The sequence below is a fragment of the Pristiophorus japonicus genome, chromosome 14 (assembly GCF_044704955.1).
Source record: "Pristiophorus japonicus isolate sPriJap1 chromosome 14, sPriJap1.hap1, whole genome shotgun sequence".
Taxonomy (NCBI): Eukaryota; Metazoa; Chordata; class Chondrichthyes; family Pristiophoridae; genus Pristiophorus; species Pristiophorus japonicus.
Genome location: NC_091990.1, coordinates 148,465,419 through 148,484,488, shown reverse-complemented (window position 1 = coordinate 148,484,488; position 19,070 = coordinate 148,465,419). Strand labels below are relative to the sequence as shown.

Sequence of the window (19,070 nt, the reverse complement as noted above, 5' to 3'; positions counted from 1 at the left end):
TGATTTCTGATACGCTTGCATTGTAGGAGAAATATCAGGCACATAGAGAGATTGGGAAGAATTGGCTTTCCCTTGCTTGGCAAGACTTTCGGAACATGTTTTATTGTCTGAATAAATTTATGTTGTTTACCAAGTAACGTCATTTCCTGTTAAACTGATTCCTAACTAGTTTGGACAATGTATCTGCAACAGAAAGCTTGCTAGGAAACTTTGAGCATGGGCAACCCCTTTTGAGGACCTTTCTTTTTTCAGATGTTGTATAGCAATTCATTATTTTATACAATCTTCCATATCCAATAAAGGAAGGTCATCCTTTCGAGAGTGTCATTGCCAGAAACATGTGTTTTAACGCAATCTGTGTGCTCACTTTCGGAGTCCCACTGCGCGCAGTCTTAAATCCCAGGTCATTGGATTCATATTTAACATTCCGTATTTTAGCAGACAGACGAATATTTATCATGGAACCACAAAACAGACCGGCGGGGAGACGCAGTATGCAGCAATTTATAATGATTATACTGTTGGCACAATGTGCGTATGTGTATGCATGTAACCATGTAATAAAGCTGTACTTCCTGAAGTATGAACGGACATGTACCATTAATATACTTCGATTGCATCTTATTGTCCTGATTATATATTTCACGTTCTTTGAGAAACATTAGCATCTATAATGAGGTACAAACGAAATGATGTGAACATCGTATGAAAATGTTTCCTTCCATAGATTTAAATAAATGAACCTTTGTTGGTGTCATTTCCAAAGGATAAAATAGAATATCGTACGGCGAAAACTAAAAGAAGGAAAGGGTGTTTTTGTTCCCATATCCTTCTTTTCTGGCTTTCACACCGTTGTTTTGTCATGCCTTGGATCTAGTGAACTATCAAAAATCGACATTGCCCATGTGAACGCTCGGCTTGCCTTGTCTTGACAGCAAGGAAGTGGCTGTGATAAACTCTTGGGACAGTGCTGCACAGCGGGATTCCGGTTTTAAAAGTTCAGTATATAGTGGGGTATTCTTGCTACGTGTACCATACGACTGTTTCCCCGGATTCTTGATACTAGCCTGTGAGGCCTGACAGTTTGTAAAGCAATCTCTGTCTGAGTCGCCGTATAAATTCTTGTTTGATTCCGAATTCAATGGATGAACGCACAGGACAAACCGATCGTAAAAGAGCAAAGCCCAACTCACCCACCCCTACTATTGCAGAACAACCGACTTCAAAATCTGCAGAACAAGGTCTTGCTTACCTCTTGAGTCTATACGGTAATTCTCATCAAAAATCAAATCATCAAATGTCCGCGGTCGGTCGCAGCTGACCAGCTCGCCAGAAGTTTTAAAATTCCGTGTTTGTGCAGAGGCTGTGTGCGAGAAGGAATCCCTGGGCAAAGCGAGCAGGAGCGATTGTGTGTTTTATCAGCGTTTTTTTTAAAGTGAAAGTGATGCCGGGAACTCGCTCGACGCTCAGCCTATGATTTAAGGAGCGGAAAATGCCAAAAGAATATGCGTCATTACCCCATGTGTCCTCAATCTCCCCAAAGAGCCACTCATCGCAACACCAGGGCCAGGACGTACAGCGCGGAGCAGCTCCCCGGCTTCTACTCTCACACACACAATCATTCAGAAGATTTTACAAAGAAAATAGGATTTGTAGGTCTGTTTTAAAGACAGCACGAAAGCTACAACAATGCCGGTTAAATGCAGATAACGTGCAAGGGCTCACATTCTGCAAGAATATAGTTGGATTGGGATTTACCATGCTATCATTTTTTAGCGTGTGTTCATCCCTTTCAATTCAAAATCAACTAAGAATATATACCAGTCCAAATATGACCACCCACCCACCTTTATTTTACCGATGGGAATTCGGGTTCTAAATCCTCACTTGGGATCTGATTGAACGTGTAGTATAAGTGATCACGTCAGTTATCTCGTTGAGATAAACTGCACTTCTCAGTGCAGTGCGTTTTAATTAGATGTACCGTTGTATTGGGCTCTCGTTTTAATTAGATGCAGAGTTCTATTAGACTTTGGAGATGCTGTGTCCATCTCGATCTGACGAGAGTTTGATGAGTGCACGTGTTACAGGGACTTTGTGGTTAACTGTAATAGAATTGTAGAAATTAATCCTCGATTGCCTCTATCGAATCGAAACGTTCACACGGTGAATGTGCAGTTCAAACCCTGAATGTTTTAAAAGCTGATTCAAGCTTTGTTTCCGATTTGTGTTTTTTTTAAGTACAAATATCTGTGCATGGACTGCACTGGACCCATGCAAACTGTAAAGCGTCATATTAAAATATTGCACAATCTAAAACGTGTCTTCAAAACGAAGATTAGGCATTAAAAGTGCTGGGTTACTGACTTTTTTAGATCACATTTGGCCCATATTGTGAATGCACTTTCTTTATCTCACACATTGATATCTGAGTTCAGTCTGGTCTTTCAAGTTAAGCGATGCTGTATAGCCTAAACGGTACGCGTTTCCTGTTCAGTTACATCTTTCCTCTATTCCATGGATTTTAAACATTCTGCAGATGTGATGTTTTTAAATGTACATGCCGGGGTTATATCAGAGACACTGTCTAATTCCTATTTACAGAAGCAGGACTTTCTTGGCTGTTGGACTATAGTTGAAGATCTCAGCTTGGTATCTATGAAAGAACGACTTGCATTTATATAGCGCCTTTCACGACCACTGGACCTCTCAAAGCACTTTATAGCCAATGAAGTACTTTTGGAGTGTAGTCACTGTTGTACTGTGGGAAACGCGACAGCAAATTTGCGCACAGCAAGCTCCCACAAACAGTTTGTGCTGCTGGCGGACCCGAGTTATACAGCTGATTGCCCCTCACAGTCAGCTTATGGGTACTCCCTGTTAGCTATTTTGTTAATGTAAGAGAGTTAAGATAGAGCAGCCAATTTCTTCCCGCGTTGAAACATGAGTTTATTGAGTTCAAACGCGGTCTAGTGAATCACCTGGGCACACTGAAATATGGCTTTGCTCAGAGTCATAGTGCAAAATACAAGAGGCGCGACACTACCTCTCGAAGATTGACCAACACCTCTGGCGTAAGGGTGTGCTACAACAACGTGTGTCTTTTGACGCGAAACTTGGAGCCTAAATATGGAGGCTTAGTCAGTTGCCTTTGCAATGCACTGGGAACTTGAAATCTCCAGCAGCCAGAGCTTTCAAGCCCCAACTGCAGATCATCTCCCCAGTTCATGCGAAACCTCTTTGGGTTCCATGCTGGTCTTTCTCTGTACTATAATGGCGGCATGATTTGTTGATTAAGCTTTGCAACGAGGAACCGAGACGGGACTTGGAAGAGCCAGTAAACTCCACACCAGCAAACTCGAGAGCAATTCACTCTCCAGTCGCTTTGCACACCGTAAACGCACCCTGGATGCATTTGGGAGTCAGATTGCTGATCTTACACCATGAGTTATACTCTCACTATTATTGTTAATCCAAACGTTGCAGTATAACTGTAATCGATACTGTCACTTCTGCGTGAAGAGTTTGTATTCATGCAAATGTGGTTGTGTAAACCCAGGATCCGGAATCGGACTGCTGAGCACCTGAGTCACAGCAAGTCCAGTACTGGTATTAAGCCCTGCGGTTGCACCCAGGCTACAGTACATTTGCCTGGTTTCAGATACTGAGCAGTACACTGGCTGGTCATCCTGTGTCGTGGTATCGAATGCGCCCGAACCAAAATCCGGCATGTGACAAAAGTTTTCTCTTTGGGGAGGCAGTGCTGGGGGCAGAACTTTTTCCTGAGTCCTCCCTCGTTGTCACACTCCACTTTGCATCACAATGTGGCAAGGGGGTAACCTTACCAATGTTAAAAATAACAATGTACAAATAGTTGTTTTTAATTGTGTAAATTTTGTAAAGCTTTCCCCAAACGTCAATAACTGCCATGGACTTTTTCTTTAATTTCACACCTTAATCTTACCCCGGAGTGCCGGTGTCCGATTCTCCACCAAATAAGGTATATGGTAGCATAGTGGTTATGTTACTGGACTAGTAATTCCGAGGCCTGGACGAATGATCCTGTGACACGAGTTCAAATCCCCCCACTGCCTCTGGGGAATTTAAATTCAGTTAATTAAATAAATCTGGAATTTAAAAAAACGCTAATCTCTAACTATTGGATTGTCCTAAAAACCCATCTGGTTCACTAATGACCTTTTTTAGGGAAGGAAATCTGCCGTCCTTACCTGGTCTGACCTATATGTGACTCCAGACCCACAGCGACATGGTTGACTCTTAACTGGCATTGTAACAAATCGCTACAACAAAGTCAGCACTGTGGCAGTACCCTCACATGGACTGCAGCGGTTCAAGAGGTGGCTCAACAACACCTTGAGGGCAATTGGGGATGGGCAATAAATACTGGCCTTGCCAGCGAAGCCCACATCCCATGAACGAATTTTAAAAAGCAACGGCTTTCAGAGTGCAGAAGAACAATCACCACGAGAGGGACAATATAATGACAGCGTATCCCGGCGCTTACTGAGTAGTTTGGACTAGCTTTCATACCATTGGAAAGATACCATGTACCAACCTGAAAACCATTGTAGTGTATCGATTGCAAGACAGATTATTTGACGCATTTGATCGAATACAATTTACCAATTACACCAGCTAGCTGTGTAATATATATATATATATATATATAATAACTTCAGTGTCCTGGCCTCAACTGCTCTTCCTGCTAACCAGTTTCAGCTGCTGAACACCGTCTGTGTAAATAAATATTTTCCCCGCTAACATGTCCTTGAATGAGTGTCCCTTTTAATCTTCTGCCTAGTATATCCAGTACTGTGCTGGCTTTATCTTCCCTCTCCCAGTATATGGATCCACATGATCCTGTTTGCACTGGATCTAGTTATGGATCTAATTATTCTTCATAGTTCATCCTTCAACAGTCGGCTCAATCTCACTGCTCCCTTCCCAATTTCGATAGGAGGCTTATGTGTTGTGACCAGAAGTGTACACAGTACTCCAGATGTGTTGTGATCGCATCACTATAAGAACATCAAAAATAGGACCAGGAGAAGGCAATTTGGCCCCTCGATCCCGCTCCGCCATTCAATTAGATCATTCATGGCAGAACTGATCTTGGACTCAATTCCACGTCACTGCCCGCTATAGAGAGAATAACTATTTAAAATCTTGCTTTATAACAATAAATATGTAAGTAGATGCACGGATTTTGTAAATGGCTTCGTGTTTCACAAAAAAAAAATCCCATTAGATGATATTGAATTATATTTTATAATCAGGAGGATTAACTGCCCACGGCGCGTTCTTTGTTACAAATTCATTGGAATTGTGAATTGTTCCCTGTCGAGCACAGGGGCGCCCTCGCTTTAATGCAGGTGTTGGGTGTCAGGCGGAGCTGATTTCCCAGGTCTGGCACGGACCATTTCGCATGTGCATAACAAATGGCAAACCACATCGCACTAGTCATCTCCGCCTTTAAGAGAGGACGGAGACGTGCACCGAGCGTAAGGGCAACAGATGTGCCGGCATTGTCGGCAGAGCTGTTTTAAGTGCACAGCAGAAGAGAAAGCAGAACAGAAATAGATAAGCACATGACATTGATTTGCTGTTACGATAGTCTGCTACTTTATTTCCTTTTAGTTACACAACCCCATGGATGGGCACTGAGGGATATGCGAATCGGTAACAGGCGTTGATGTTCTCGGGTTCTCTAGTTTATATACCAAGCACTTCCAATGTAAGTAACAATGATGGACAATGGTCCGTGAAATCACATGCACATACAGACAAGAAAATGGTAAATAATAGGGATTCGTAATTCTGGACTGAGTTGTATTTGCTAATCAGAAAGAGAAATTGCTCTCCGAACGAAATGATACTTGTTTACATAATGCCGGTTTATACACGGAGTTTAACATTAGTCCAGACAAGGCACTAAGCATTGATTTTTCTTTAACAATGCAGCATTTAATGGAAAACGTCAAGAAGCTTCACTATTAGAATCATTGAATGATAAAGCACAAAAGGACGCAATTCATCCATCGCACCTGTGCCGGCTCTTTGGTAGAGCTATCCAATTAATCCCACTGCTCCGCTCTATCCCCGTCACCCTGTAATTTTTTCTCTTCAAGTGTTTATCCAGTTCTCTTTTGAATATTGCTATTGAATCTGCTTCTACCACCCTTTCAGGCCGTGCATTCCAGATCACAACAACTCATTGTGTAAAAAAAAGTTTCCTTTCTTTTGCCAAATCAGCTTAAATCTGTATCCTCCAGTTGCCAACCCATCTGCTACTGAAAACAGCGTCTCCTTATTTACTCTTATCAAAACCATTCATGATTTTGAACATCTTTATCAAATCTCCTCTTAACCTTCTCTGTTCTAAGGAGAACAACCCCAGCTTCTCCAGTCCCTCCTCATAACTGAAGTCCCGTATCCCTGCTACCATTCTAGTAAATCTCTTTTGCACTCTCTACAAGGACTTGGCACCCTTCCGAAAGCGTGCTGCCCAGAATTGAACACAATACTCCAGCTGAGGCCGAACCAATGATTTATAAAAGTTTAGCATAACTTTCCTGCTATTGTACTCTATTCCTCTGTTAATACAGCCAAGGATCGTGTATGCTTTTTTAACAGCCTTCCCAACATGTCTGGCCACCTTCAAAGATACATACACCCTAGATCTCTCCGTTCCTTTAAAATTGCACCATTTATTTTATGTTGCTGCCTCTCATTCTTTCTACCAAAATGTATCACTTCACATTTCTTTGTTAAATTTCATCTGCCATATGTCTTCCCATTTTACCAGTCTGTCTACATCCTCCTGAAATCTTTCCTCTTTGTTTACTACATTTCTGAGTTTTATATCACCTGCAAACTTTGAAATTATACCCTGTATACCCAAGTTCAGATCATTACTATATATCAAAAAGAGCAGTGGCCTGGGCAATATCCCAGTCTGAAAAACAACTGTTCAACACTACTCTCTGCTTTTTGTCCCTTAGTCAATTTTGTGTCCATACTGCCACTATCCCTATAATCCTATGGGCTTTACTTTTGCTAACAAGTCTATTATGTGATACTTTGTCAAACAACAGGTCAATATACAGAACATCAACCACACTACCCTCGTTAATTCTCTTCGTTACTTCATCAAAGAACTCAATCAAGTGAGTCAAACATGATTTGCCTTTAACTAATCCCTGTGGACTTTCATCATTTAGCCCATAGTTTTCCAAATGCCAATTAATTTTGTCCCTGATTATTGTCTCAAAGTTTCCCCACCACTGATGTTCGGCTGACTGGCCAGTAGTTGCCAAGTTTATCCCTCCTTTTTTTTAAACAGGGGTATAACATTTTCAATCCACCAGTCCTGTGGCACAACCCCCACATCCAAGGAGGATTGAAAGATTGATGCCAGAGTCGCTGCAATTTCCACCCATACTTCCCTCAGTAACTCAGGAAGCATACCATCCAGACCAGCTGACTTTTCTACCAATCTTTTAATACCTCCTATCCAATATTGTTCCTGCCTCCTCCTTTACTGCTACGCTGGCAGCATGCTCTTCTCTAGTGAAGAAAGATGCAAAGTACTCATTCAGTAGCTCAGCCATGCCCTCTGCCTCCACAAGAAGAAGCCTTTTTTTGGTCCCTAATTGGCCCATCATTCATTTGACTACCTTTTTACTATTCTATGTTTATAAAAGACTTTTAAGTTCCCTTTTACATTAGACACTAATCTACTCTTATACTCTCTCTTTGCCTCTCTTATTCCATTTTTTATATCTGCTCTGTACTTTCTATATTCAGCTTCGTTCTCCACTGTATTATTAATCTTACAATTGTCATAAGCCTCCCTTTTCTGTTTCATTTTAACCTATATCTTTAATCATCCAAGGAGCTCTAGCTTTAGATGCTATTCTTTTCCCCCTCACGGGAAGGTGTCTACTCTGTACTTGAACCATCTCCTCTTTATTGTTCAATTACCATTTTACCTACCATTTTATTGTTCCAATCCACCTGCACAAGATCCCTTTTCAACTCACTGAAGTTAGCCCTCCTCCAGTTAAGTATTTTTTTACGATTTAATTGTACCTTGTCCTTTTTCATAACTACTTTAAACCTGATGATATTCTGATTACTGTTTTGCCACTATATCATAGTCCCATGTGGTGACTTGTGCCTGTAGCTCACCAATCTTATTTACCACATTCCAGGCATTTACATACATACACTCCAAACCCATCTTTAACTGCTTGGCATTTGATCCCTCTTAGTTCAGAACTGTTCTTTATTCTAGTGCTATTTGCCTCTCCCAGTTCTCTCTGTGCACCTTGTTTCTCTATTCTAATGTTTCATCCTGGTGCACACATCCTGCCAAATTAATTTAAATCCTCCCCCATACTACTAGTTAACCTTCCCACAAGGATATTGGGACCAGTTCTGGGGCAGGAGGGAGCGATTCAAGGTTGACGGGTTGTGCTTCAACAGAGCTTGGACAGAGTTAGGAATCTGAAGCATTCCCTCCTGTACCACTTTTCTAGCTATGCATTAACCTGTTTTATCTTACTATTCTTATAGACACTAGTGCATGGCACTGGGAGAACTCCAGAGTTAACTGCCTTTTGCGGGCTTGCCTTTGAACTCCCTCCCTAGCTCCTGAAACTCTGAGTGACTGCAGGTTCTTAACCCTTTTCCTTCCTATGTCATTGGTTCCCACATGGACCACGACTTCTGGCTGTTCCCCTCTCCCCTCCCCCCCCCCCCCACAAAATGTTCTGCACCCTCAAACGGGGCTGGGTTGGCTTTGTTGAGCACGATGAGCAAACTTGAGGACTTACTTCTGCAAATCTGCTCAGTGGGACTGGAGGAGCCCAAATAACAGGAATAATTGGATTGTTTTGCATGAGAAATTGGCCGAGCCTAGTCAGAAAATGATTGAATGCTCCCCTGATTTTAAATATATATATTAACAGTCATTCTGGGTAACTGTAGATACATTTTAACATTGAAATTGATACATATTTAAATTTAAAATTCATAGGAAAATGTCACACGTAGGATTGTCCATATTTGGCTAATGAGCTAAATCATCAAACAATATCTGAATAGTTTTCATCTCCTTCACCAAGGCATACTACTCGCGTGTCTCCCTTCCCACTACTGCAACGCCCCCCCCCCCCCCAGCACACCCTCCAGTTCAGAGTCTCTCTCTCTTTCTCTCTCTCTCTCTCCCTCCCTGATGATCCCCTCATTATTTCCTACATTCAGCTCTTACTTGATGCTGCTGCTTCACTGTGGAATCATGAAACAAGGAATTCCTACTTAAAGCCTGTCACAACCAAACAGCAACCTTGGATATAAGCTGCAGCTAGGGCCAGCGGTAGAGCACAATATCAGCAATGTCTGTACCACATCCCTTGGAGCAGCTGACTTGAAGATAAAGAGTGTACAAATTTGTGTACAGTGTATACATCTAGCTTTGTCACTGCTACAATGGGGCTGAACTGTCCTCACACTTCCGCCAGGGTCCATTAATGATGGCGATGAGGTGTGTCAGTCTGACCAATTGCCTCCTCCCTATTTTTGGGGTGCTGAGGTCAATTCTAGCACATCTGCTGCCACCTGGCTGAATTCAACTAGAAATAGACTGCAGACTGAACTTGAGACATTCATAATCTGGGAAGCTGAGCTGTTCATTGGAGAAGCTTGCTGGATCATTGTGGGGAGTCTTTAATTTAATGGTTAGTCTTGTTTTGCAAGGTAGTTAAAATAATATAATAAAATGTATGATGACTTTTATTAAAAAGTTGAAGTATTGCATTAGGTAGTAAAAGTGGAGAATAATGGGTGAGTGTGCTTTAGAGTCATTTGGGTCTGAGACAACAGGCTGATTTAGAACTTTATAGTCAAGTGCTTTTGTAACCGCATGACTTCCCCTCCGCGTGACTTCCCCAAATGTATTTTCTTTTTGCACGGAGCACTGAAATATCAACATGAAATAAAAGTACTCCATATAAATGGAAAAGAACCATTTCCACCTGTAGTCTAATATAGAAATGAACTGCCCAATGAATGGAGCTATGCACATCATCCAAGCACACATGCACAGTGCAGTAACATGTTACAGTTTAATATGTAGCAAATTTCAGCATACTTTTCTGGAATCACCTAACTGAAAAGTTGTTGCTTTTTTGTACACAGTAAAAATAATTAGAAGCATGAATGAATGGCAGGTTATTTGTAACAGAAATACCGCTAGACAGAGTTTAAGCAGGAATGCACTCAGATTCTGAGTAGCTGCGTGACACCCTTGGGACCTGATCAACATCCAGCCAGACTGATGGGATGAAAGTTTCCGTCGTCTGTGGGCTGTAAGGATCTCGTGTGAAATAAATTTGGGCAGTCCCAATCCAGTTCCTAATTGGCATTTGCCCACAACTCAAAACTATTCTTAATGTTATACTAATGGTCCGCATCACTCAGTGAGATCATAGGATGGCTGGTGTTGGTAATAGAAAAAATGTCACACTGATGCTGTATGTGGTACTCTTCCAAGGGTGGGGCAATGATCTGTTGTTTGGGTAGATTGCAAGGAGGTTTGCTTTACATTTGATTGTACCATAACGGACCTGGGAGTGTTTGACCAGAGGTGCTTGAAAAAGGAAGAGTTCTATTCTCCAGCTTTGATGAGTACCAGAAGAAAGGATAAGAACTGCAGTACTTTATAACCTAGTCTAACTTGCACAAAGTGTACTTTGGTTTAGCTGATTCTTCTCTAAAAGTCGAATGGTGTGAAAATGTCTCTTTTTAATCACGACATTTAAACAGACAGTTTAATGTGTAGAAAATGATAGATGAAGATGGGTTTGGGATTCACAACTTCTTGTAAACTGCACGACTAAAGCTTGCAGTTGGATTTGTTGTTTAAACAAAGCCACTTAGAAATGTCAGTTATTTATAATATGTGAGGTGGGTCAATTATTTTTCTTTGTCTACTTATTTTATTCCATCTCTTCCAGTGTGGTCTAAAAAATTCCCAAGTCTGATGAGGTGTAGTTCTAATTCTAGGTGAAAATCGTGCTATGTGATGTACGATAAAGGCTATTGTGGACTTTTTGATGATTGGCCAATCAACTGAACTGTCTTCATAGGAGTTGTACCGTCACAAGCTTATGAGTTTTTTTTTGCAAAATTAATTAACTGGTACCAGAGGGCTGTGGAGGGTCAGTCTTTGAGTATATTTAAAACAGAGATCGATAGATTTTTGAATATTAAGGGCTATGGGGACAGTGGAGGAAAGTGGAGTAGAGGTAGATCAGCCATGATCTTATTGAATAGTGGAGTAGACCCGAGGGGCTGAATGGCCTACTCCTGCTCCTTGTGTTCTTATATATAATTAATAGATGTCAGGATTAGCCCGGGAACAAGAAAGACTCAATGGCCAATCATGTTATTGCTTTTGTGTTCTTGTAAAATGGTTTTGTATGCGCACTAATTCAAATTTGGGAGTCTATATCGGGATAAGGTGAGGATTTTACTGAAGACTATATATCGGAATAAGGTGAGGATTTGACTGAAAACCACCCTAAAGGCAACAACTGTCAGTACACCGCTGTGAGATCGTCTCCCTTTGTTTACATTTCATACCAACCCGAGTATAACTAGTTCCTTTGCCACTGGACAGAGAATGACACTGGACCAGCAGTATAACGGGTCTACCAGTCTCCCTCTTCAGTTACAGGTCTCAGACTCATACTTGGGGTTAAATCTCCCCCCACTCCTACTTTTTCATCAATGTGAAGTGGCCCCGGTGTTTATTGACACAAGTGGCAGTATAACTCGGGAATCGAGTCCAAATCTGACTAAAACCGAACAGTGAGACTCCTGTCATGTGCTGCTAAGTTAACCTAAATGGTCTTCTCTGGTCTGACACCTGTGTTTCTCCAAGAGGGTATCGCAACGTGGTCTGACTTTGCTCTGGTGCACCAGTTCAATGTTAAGTTTCATTTACCAAGCCCCCAAGCTGTCTATCAGATCACCTAGGAACGTTATTTATAACATTTAGAATTTGGGGACAAAATGGTCACGGATGCCCATTCTCTCCTTAAAAATACCTCCCGGGGAACAATGCACAAATAATGCACAACTTCTTTGTTACTGACCTCAGTTGCCACCGCTGTTGCTGGAACATTGCACTCCACAAATACCGATATCTGCGGTATAACTTCGACCTTCAGTTTCTGTGGTTAAAGCATCACTCATCTTTCAATCATACTTTGGAAAATTCAGCGTTCTATTCGTGAAATATTTTCATCAAACTTGATTAATGGCAGCCAGGCCCAATTAAAGATAGCTTTACAAGAAACCCTGTGAGCCCCTTTACTGTATTAATCAGGAGCCGCACTCATTTGATTCCGCTCCCCTGTGGAAGTGGTTTTGTTGTCTAAAGGAGGGAAGACTTCAGTCAGTCATGCTGTCCATGGCCTTGACCTTTTGCCATATCCATTGTAAACTGGCGCGATGAAATCTGAATTTACAGAACTTAAGTTATTTTGTGCTATAAAAGCCTTATAGCCAGATGAGTATCGACGTATTTCAATAAATAATTCCAGTTCCTTAACAGAAAAAGATCTAAACTGCGGTTAGAAAGTTATCAAAAAAGCCCCTGATGTTTATTTTAGTAATTTTCTTGAGCTCCTGAATAAATGCCATATAAAATATAACCGAATGATGGTCAGCTCGGCTTGCTCTGCAGCAAAGAACCTGAATGTTTGTAATTCTCCAGAGCAATGCAGGTGATTGCATATCTGAATTAAGTAATAACAGACAATCTAATTGGTTGTCGTGGGACCAACGACTACGTTGAAGTCTAGCATTCTAGCAACATTTCTCAAATCGTACCTCAAGCTGGATAAAGTGCTTGGCTGTCGGTGACTTTGTGCTGTAATCGTCTCCTTGTTCCCCAGTTCCTGTTATACCGCACCCGTGAGCACATCCAGGATAGGAGTAGGTCGCCGTGCAATGCACAAAATCACAACCCAGTGAGCATGTGATTCCTCTCAAGCAATGTAATTGGTCGCATCCAGATATGCCATACCAGTTATCTCAGGATTACTTTTTACGTTTTATCATGTTTTCAATGCTTTACGATTTATAATACCGAAGTTGCTCTTTTACGAAAGGTTATAACAGAAGGATTGCCTGCTATGGTACCTCCTTTCCTATTGTACAGACAATTTGGCTTGCGATCTTGGCATTTATCCAACAAGACAATTTTGTTATATGATTCATTACACCATAATGGACTTATTAAGACATCTTTAACGTGTCAGTTCTGGAATAAGATTTAATAGGGACATATGACCAAAATCCTATCATTCTTGTGTCAAGTGTTTTTTTCTTCTGCATTTCTTCAATTAAAAAGACTCCTTCGGTCTGTGGAAGCTCCCAACACATTCTTCCCCCAGTACACAAGTCTGTCTGATTTAGCTCGTCCGCTTATAAGAAGACGTCATCGGTAAAAGGGTAAAGCTCGGATTGTGGAAATATTCGTATATCTAGATCCAAGAAACTCCACTACCTGAAGATGAAAACTCTTGGGGCGGTGGAAACTTGGGCTTTCTACAGTAGTGTTAGTGTGGGGCGGAGGAGGGCCGAGGAATCGGTGGCTTTAATGACTATCTGTATAGTGTAACCATACAGCACACGCTGAAGCCAATCACAAGGAGGACCCAGTAGTGTCTATCCGAGAAAGTATTTACCCTTTCAACATCGCAAGGTACCTGTATATTTATTTCGTTATTGTTCCATTACACTTTTTCCAGTAGCCAGATTGTTGGACAAAATGGATTGGTTCAATCTTGCTATAATTCTGTTGTGGGTGGAAGTAGTAACATAATTATCGGTTAAGGAATTGATTTGATATTGTTAGAAAGCTCTAAAATGCAAACAGCTGTAGGCAAAAGGAGATTCATATAGAATATTTTGGATTGCTACTTTAGTATGCCGGGAAAAGCTTATAATGGTTGTCTAATTCGGCTATCCGTTGGATGGCTTCCTGAGAGACCGAGTGGAGAAATGAGGTGCCCACAACAGATCTTAGTGGGCAGGTTGATGTGATGTGTCCCATAGTCTGGGACTCATGGCCACAGTCGCACTTCGGATTGTCCCTCATCTTCCATTTGTATAGCAGGATTAAATAACAGCTACAGTTAAACATCAATATAGCGAAGCTCTAAATTAATATTTACTCCAATGGATAGTGCATTCCTAGCATACTTTTAACTAAAGTAGTTGGAGTGTATATGGTCCCTTTGCGTGAAAAGTACAAGGAAGTGAAATCTGTCTGAAAATTTCCAAACGTTTGATATGGGAAAAATAGATTGTAACGAGTAGGCTGGTTTTCCACGGTAGTACGTCTTGAGATTGGGACAATAAAATCAGAGGAGTCATTTCCACTAATGAGCTTCCAAGTGTGATCCTTAGGTGCCCGTTATCTCACTAAGCTGCAGCAAACCTCATAATTGATTCATATTGTATCTAAATATTTACGGACTTATTTTGAAATTAACATACTACAGAATTGAGCTTGGAAGTATATTTGTTCCAATATGATTGGGTGCATTCGGATATACTTTTGTTGCCTGAGCATGATAATTCGATTTATTTTAGCCGCACTTAGTTGAAGTGAGGAGTAAATGGCATCCCTTCTGTTATTGTCTTTCTTGCCCAAACAGTGTGGAGTTTTACGGCGCACTCACTCTGCACTTGGACTCGCCGGGGGTGGGGGCGGGGAGAGGAGATTTCCTTTGTGCGCTGTATGTAACGAAATCGTAAACCCGTGCCTAAGGAGCGGGTTTACCATTTGTTGCTATACATTGCTCACATCCAAAAGGAGGGAGCCTTCTAACTCAAGCATTTACATTTGTTGTAAAGTTATATGCGAAATAGCGTCGTGGCCAAAACCTCAACACAAATTTGACAAATTAACGGTAGTTGTATGTAGGTATAAATTAAATATCTAATTAAGTTATAAGGCTGGCCCAAAATATGAAATTGCGATATTGATTTATTTAAAGATATGTATCTTTAAAAATATATATTTATCTGCTGCTGCAACCCTCAGCCATGCTTTTGTTACCTCCAGACGCCACGATTCTGGTGGCCTCCTATCTTCCACCATCCACAAATTACAGCGTATCCAAAACTTTGCTACCCATATTCTAACCTGCAACAAGACCCACTCAGCCATCGCCCCTGCTCCTTGTCCAGCATTACCTTGAATTTAATATTCTCATCCTTGTGTTCAAATCCCTCCATGGCCTCGCCCCACCCGATCTCTGTAACCTCCTCCAGCCCTCCAAGAAATCAATGTTCCTCCAACTCTGGATTCCTGCGCACTTTCTTTACCCACCATCTTGTACGGGGGACATGCCCTGAGACGGGAAGCTCTGAAATTCTCTTCCTAAACCTGTCCATCTTCACAGCTCTCTCTCTCTCTCCTCGTTTGAGACCCTCCTTAAAACTTACATCGTGGCTTTCAGTCACCTGCCCTAATCTACCCTCTGGTTGGGTGTCAATGTTTGACTTATTACATTCCTGTGAAGCGCCTTCTGGCGCGGTACAAATGCAAGTGGTTGTTGTAAAACACAAGCTTGAGTATTTGAAATAACTAATTGCAAAATAATTTTCAGTAGGGAATAAATGGGATGTTTCCAAAAGGAACAAAATTGCGATCCTATCTTTGAAACTGAAATTGCTGCATTAAAATATGAATTAAAAGGAATACCGATTGGATTTGTTTGCTTTCATTGCAATATTCCAGAGAATTGCAATTCAGAGAACCGATCAAAAATAAGCAGCTATTTGTTAACCTGTTGAAATCGGCGTACATGGCTGTATTATCTGCACGTTTTCTGACATGGATTAGTGAGATTTCTGCTAACTAACTGTCCTCCAGGATGTTGTTGTGGTGCAACAGAACAGCCCGATTCCTCCGGTCACAAAGTTCTCCTCAAGACGGATAAAGCAACATTTTATAGGAAATCTATTCTTGTCCTATATTAGTGGTAATTCTTCACAACAATGTTTTGAGAATGCATTTCTTTCTGGGGTTGTGAATGAATGACTTCACTACTAAATGACTACAATGGACTGGCATGGAGGTAACAGTTAAGACACAATGTAATACACTAGAACTGCAAATAGAAGAGACATGCAGCCGGAATCTCACTCAACAGAAGGTGACATTGACCCTATGGGGAGATTAATCGTCACTCAGCACCGAATTGCTTTAAAAGAAAAACAAAATGAACCGTTTTAGTATAAATCATTTCAAAGTGCCCCGTTCTTTCACGTCCCTTTGTTTGGGGCGGTGTTTGTTTTGAAATGTGTCTTGTACAGGGATCAGCTCACGGCACCTTTGCTGGACTACATCTCATTCTGGGAGAGCCGGCAGGGTTTCGCTTTTTAATGTGAGGCTGGAAGTGGGGGGGAGGAAGAGAGTGCCGAAGTTGTGCTGCGGGTAGCTGGTGAGTTGAAGGCGGGGGCTGTTGGTGGCTGCACGGCCGTCCCCCGTCTGCCCTGGGCGAGCCGGCTGATGGATGAGTTGTTAATGTAACCCGGCACCTCTCGACTCGGGGCGCCGCTTCTTCATCAGCTCGGGCTCTTTGAGTTATTGCCTGGAGTGTACTCGCATGGCAATTCAGTGGGATGATAGCACAGGTGCATCCAGAAGGAGACTATAACGGGGTGTTGGGAGTCTCACACGAGTGGCCTTTATTTTACACAACTCTCCCTTTTACAACCAACAATAGTGTCCTGTACCCGTCCCGTCCCCCAGGGCAGCGCGTCCACTTCGGGCCACTCCTGGGAACTAACCTTACTTCACTGTAACGCCGCTGTGAGTTAACATCCTCCTCGGATGATCAATTTTCACTTCTGACTAAATAGGCTCCAGGTATCGCCGGAAAATGTTAGTGTATTTCTAACGGTCTAAAGCGCCGCCAGTACGCAATGTACTTAAGGCGGGAGGCAAAAGCGAACAGTCAAAATATATTCAATGGTCCGTAACAATAACGAGACAAGATGACACGCACCCACACGCGCATAGCCAAGACACAGTCTGCCGTTCTGTCTGTCTCGCTAAACAACAAAGGGGAAAACGGTGGAATAAAACTTACATTGGAAAAAAAATGCTGTTGGCATGACTCTGCTGAACCAAAGGCAGCGGCTATTACATGGAAGTACGCTTTAGTTTCACTCAATCTAAGAATGGAGATTCACTTCCCCCCCATAAAAGTACGAGTTTGTAAGGTTTAAAAGTCCCGAGACGAGGTTCCCCAAGGGGTGACTCACCGTAGCAGGGGATCAAGGCGCCGTTGTGGCTGGCTTCTTGAATCTTGTTGTTGTGCGCCGGAGACTTGGCCGTCCTGCCAGCGCTCTGCATGTAGAGATATTTGTTAAAGGCGCTGTCGCCGGTGGGGTTTTGAACACTGGTGTCCAATGGCTCACATTCCTGCTGGAAGGGGGTCCTCGCCTTGTCACCATAACTTTGGCCTTTGTTGGCCAGGAAGTTGGGGCCGAACTTGTCACTTGGGTGGAATGTTCTAAAAGGAGAGTCCTGATGCTCTCTCCCCTGCGGAGCTGGGTTATAATACGAATCCATACTCGCTATATCGCAATAAGACACGCAAGTCTCCCCGTTCATTCCTAAAAATAAGTTGCGAGTGCTTAAAAAAAAAACAAGGGATCTGGCGGGCTCGCAGCGGGGAGCTGGCTTGCGAACGCTTCGGAACCGCAGAGCGTAGAGGGGAGCCGACTTGAACTCGAGTCCTTTTGTGGGTTTTTTCGTGAGAGGCAGGGGCTTGCAGATGTAACAACTCACTATATCCCAGACCCTCGGCGTCTCCCACCTCTTTCCCCCCCCAATTAATATGTAGATCAGATAAATGGGGAGGTCAAATCTCCTCACAAAACACTTCAAAAGAAGGGACAATTAAACACATGACAGTAATGTAATTACGAGATGAATATATATCTGTTCTTATCTTAAAATCCAACCGGGGCCAACTTAATGGGCACGCTGTGCCTGATTCGCAACGCCCTTGTTGAGTACTGGCTTTGTCTGAACATTGCAGCCCAGTTACATTTTATGACCCTTTTTAAAACAGTAAAATTACACACAAGACCCGCATAAGAGAACACGGCAATGGTATTTAGTTTAACTCTGTAAAAAGTTGGCGTTTTTACCTCCGTATTTAATAGTGAACCGATCTGACCAGGAGATTGACTTGAATACGATACACAGATTATTGCAAGTAATTGACAGCAAGTCTTCAATCCAATTAAGAATTGCTAAAATGAAATGGGAATATTTTTCTCACCTCGCCATTCTACCAAACATTTAGTAACCGTTGCTTTTCAATGATTGCCAACATCCAGTTTCGTAACTGCTCTAACGGTAAATCATTTCAGCAAAATGTTACTTTTGTTAATCCTCTCCGGTCGCGTCTAAAGTGTTTCTCGGTTGCAATATACTGTTATCCCCTTTGAAACTGTTGGAGGAACCGGTTCAAACTCTGGTTGTCGGACCACGACAATGGAGAGCTTGCTCATCACTTTTTATAAAAACATGTTTTTGCCTGTATTAATTCTTTCCTTAAATAACCCTGGGCCCTAATGAAAACCAACTCAGAGGTTCCGATTTAAACTTCCTTTTCCTTCATCCCCAGACAATTCAGTGTTAAGAGCCAGTTTCGACAAACCCCTTGGAGGAACCTCGCTAACATCTTTAACAAATTTGTACGTCCACTTTTTTGCTAATATGTTATAACGTGAGTATTTGTAATGACCTAGTCATAAAATGGGAAACGTTTTTTTTTAATAGCTGTGTGGTTGGACTGTGATACAAACAACACAAGGTTCAGAATAATATAAAAGTTCAAACCATTACATCAATATTGTAATATATTTTGGTAAAATCTATCTAAAGTTCCAGCAGATTGTTTTCAGATCATTAAAATTCTGAGTGCAGCGGAAGATCTTGGTGG

General features: G+C 41.9%; 1 protein-coding gene across 1 annotated transcript in view; it reads right to left on the bottom strand.

The window, feature by feature from the left end:
- Window positions 1–17,728, bottom strand: part of LOC139279509 (homeobox protein aristaless-like 4) — a 38,111-nt gene extending 20,383 nt beyond the window's left edge. The window contains exons 1-2 of the mRNA XM_070898629.1: window positions 17,373–17,728; window positions 10,303–10,317 (exon numbers count right to left, since the gene is read on the bottom strand). Of these exons, the coding sequence (XP_070754730.1) occupies window positions 10,303–10,317; window positions 17,373–17,728 (371 nt within the window). The remainder of the gene's footprint in view (window positions 1–10,302; window positions 10,318–17,372) is intronic.
- Window positions 17,729–19,070: the final 1,342 nt, after the last annotated feature.